At 36.3% G+C, this 2,518-nt stretch overlaps 1 protein-coding gene across 1 annotated transcript in view; it reads left to right on the top strand.

Moving 5' to 3' along the window:
- The window catches only part of LRCH3 (leucine-rich repeats and calponin homology (CH) domain containing 3), a 129,257-nt gene that overhangs the window by 77,837 nt on the left and 48,902 nt on the right, over window positions 1-2,518 (top strand). Inside the window, exons 11-12 of the mRNA XM_012639683.1 lie at window positions 11-42; window positions 535-588. Of these exons, the coding sequence (XP_012495137.1) occupies window positions 11-42; window positions 535-588 (86 nt within the window). The remainder of the gene's footprint in view (window positions 1-10; window positions 43-534; window positions 589-2,518) is intronic.

Raw genomic sequence — 2,518 nt, 5'->3', positions numbered from 1 at the left:
TCTTTTTTACCCCAACATTTCCTTCTTGATGGTCATTCTCAAGTAATTCATTCTCTAAAAACTAAAGCTTCACAGGAAAATAACACGTACAGTTTTAAATTTTTCAATTTTTATTTCATCTGAGAAAGGTAATGAAGAGATTCCTAGACTAGAAATCATGATTCTTGGGTTTATTGTTTGTCTCTGGCTCACTAAATGACCACAAATTCTTTATATTATTGTTCTGTCTGTACTTCAGCTTTCTCTTTTGTGAACGGAGAATAATCCCTGTTCCTTCCTTGCTTTGGAAGGTTTTAGGCAGTAAGATCAGATTTGAACTTGTTTAAATTCTTTGAAAGAAAATCAGTACTCAGAATCAACTTATTGACTATTATAAGGCATGAATTCAAGATGATTGTGAATGTGGCCCTATATGTCAGCTTCTTCAAAAGTATCTCTTAATATGTCTCTTTCCTTGTGTGTATATTTGTAAAATATGTCACACATGTGCATAGTTTGTTTTTGACAATGCTTCATTTTTCTCTACCTCTCCAGTGTCCCTTCCCATCCAGAAGGTCTCAGCACACTGATGATAGTGCCTTGTTAGTGGTAAGAGTCTTGCACAAAATGGAGTTTTACATTTCTGTGTCTAGAGATTGAAGAATAGATATTGTACTTTTCACTTAGAAATGATCTAAATATCATAAAACATGATGAGCATCATTACTAAATGCTTTACAAATCACTAGAATTGTTTCCCTACACTACCATTTGTGATTTACCCAGTGCTCCAGAGTTCTGCAGCTGTGATTCACGTGTCTTTGTCAATGCTTCCAAAAGTAAAACATAGGCATGGAAAACTATATTGGCTTTGTATGTGTGCTGGGGAGAGGAGGCATACCATATTATGTTTTTTTTAAATGCGATTTCTAATTCCAGGTGAATTAGCACATTAACTTACTTTATCAATCATTAATTTGTTTCACGAGTCACCTGTGTATTAAATGGAGTCCCTATCTGCATGACACTAATCATACAACTGTATATTTGGCATCCTATTTTACTATGTATTTTAAGCTACTGAAAATCCCAAATTTCGGTTTTAAATACTTACATCTCAAGATTCTGTCTCCATGCTCTTTTTTTTTTTTTTTTTAAAGAAAGAGGGTCTTGCTCTGTCCTCCACACCAGAGCACAGCGGCACAGTCATAGCTCACTGCAGCCTCGAACTCCTGGCCTCAAAAGATCCTCCTGCCTCAGCCTCCTGAGTAGGACTACAGGCATGCACCACCACACCCGGCTAATTTTTAAAATTTTTTATAGAGGCAGAATCTCGCTGTGTTGCTCAGGCTGGTCACAAACTCCTGAACTCAAGTGATTCTCCCACCTTGGCCTCCCCTCCCGAAGTGCTGGGATTACAGGTGTGAGCCAGTGCCCAACCTCCATGCTCATTTTTTCAACTCAGGAAAACATTAATTGAAATGCTACCTACTCATCTTTTTTTTAAACACTGGTTTACTTTTATTGCCTGTTTCATCAGCTGAAAATGAGTATAACATAAGAGTTTTATTTAAAGTCTTACTTTCATCTGCTTTGCAAAAGAATTCTAACCCTTTATAGAATTGCTTTTCCCATCATGTTTTATGTTATTTTGTTCATAGTAGTGTTGAAAACTAGCATTTCAGAACTCTAGTGTCTGTAGCAATTCCTGTCTTATATGCTAGTGACTGCTGCCATTGTGTATACCACTGCATGAACTGTATGCTTCGGCGTGAGATTCCTATGACATAAACTTCCATTGTCTGTTGAAATTTCTGTGTATTCTGCAACCTTTATTTCCTAAGAAATGAATAAAGCACATTTTAACTGGCCAGTTTTATAGATGAATACAACCACTAGCCTCTGGAGTTTTTGTGGAAGTTAATTGGCATGAGAAGCAAATAACAATTTGAATGAACATAGAAAAATATTGAGAGCCCCTGATGATCCAGACACTGTACCAAAATTATCTCATTCACTCCTCACAACAACCGTAAGAATTAAGGTTACACTTCTCATCATTTAACAAATGATTACTGAGGCACAGAATGTTATATCCAGAATGTGACTTGTAAAGTCACATAGTACAAGCCTGAGAATCCATATCTGGCTGTCTTGAGACCTGCATTAAACACCATGCTGTATTATCTCTCATATTGTAATTGAAAAAATGTTTAGGAAACTGAAGAGAAGATTTAATAACACATATAGTAAGGGATATAAGTCTGAGTGCCCAGATTTTGTCAAGGAAAAAGTAGAATTTAGAAAACAACAGCAAAATCCCCTTAGTGTGAAATTTGAGTAGCCTTCAGCCATTTGTTAATACATAAACACTAAATTAGATGGCTTTTAAAAGCAAGAAATTCCTGAACAAGAGTGAGACCCTCTCTCTACTAAAAAATAGAAAGAAATGATCTAGACAACTAAATATATATATATAAAATTAGCCGGGCATAGTGGCACATACCTGTAGTCCCAGCTACTCGGGAGGCTGAGGCAG

The sequence above is a fragment of the Propithecus coquereli genome, unplaced genomic scaffold (genome assembly GCF_000956105.1).
Source record: "Propithecus coquereli isolate 6110/MARCELLA unplaced genomic scaffold, Pcoq_1.0 Scaffold10, whole genome shotgun sequence".
NCBI lineage: Eukaryota > Metazoa > Chordata > Mammalia > Primates > Indriidae > Propithecus > Propithecus coquereli.
The sequence above is the reverse complement of the archived record's forward strand: the minus strand, read 5'-3'. Positions and strand labels throughout refer to the sequence as shown.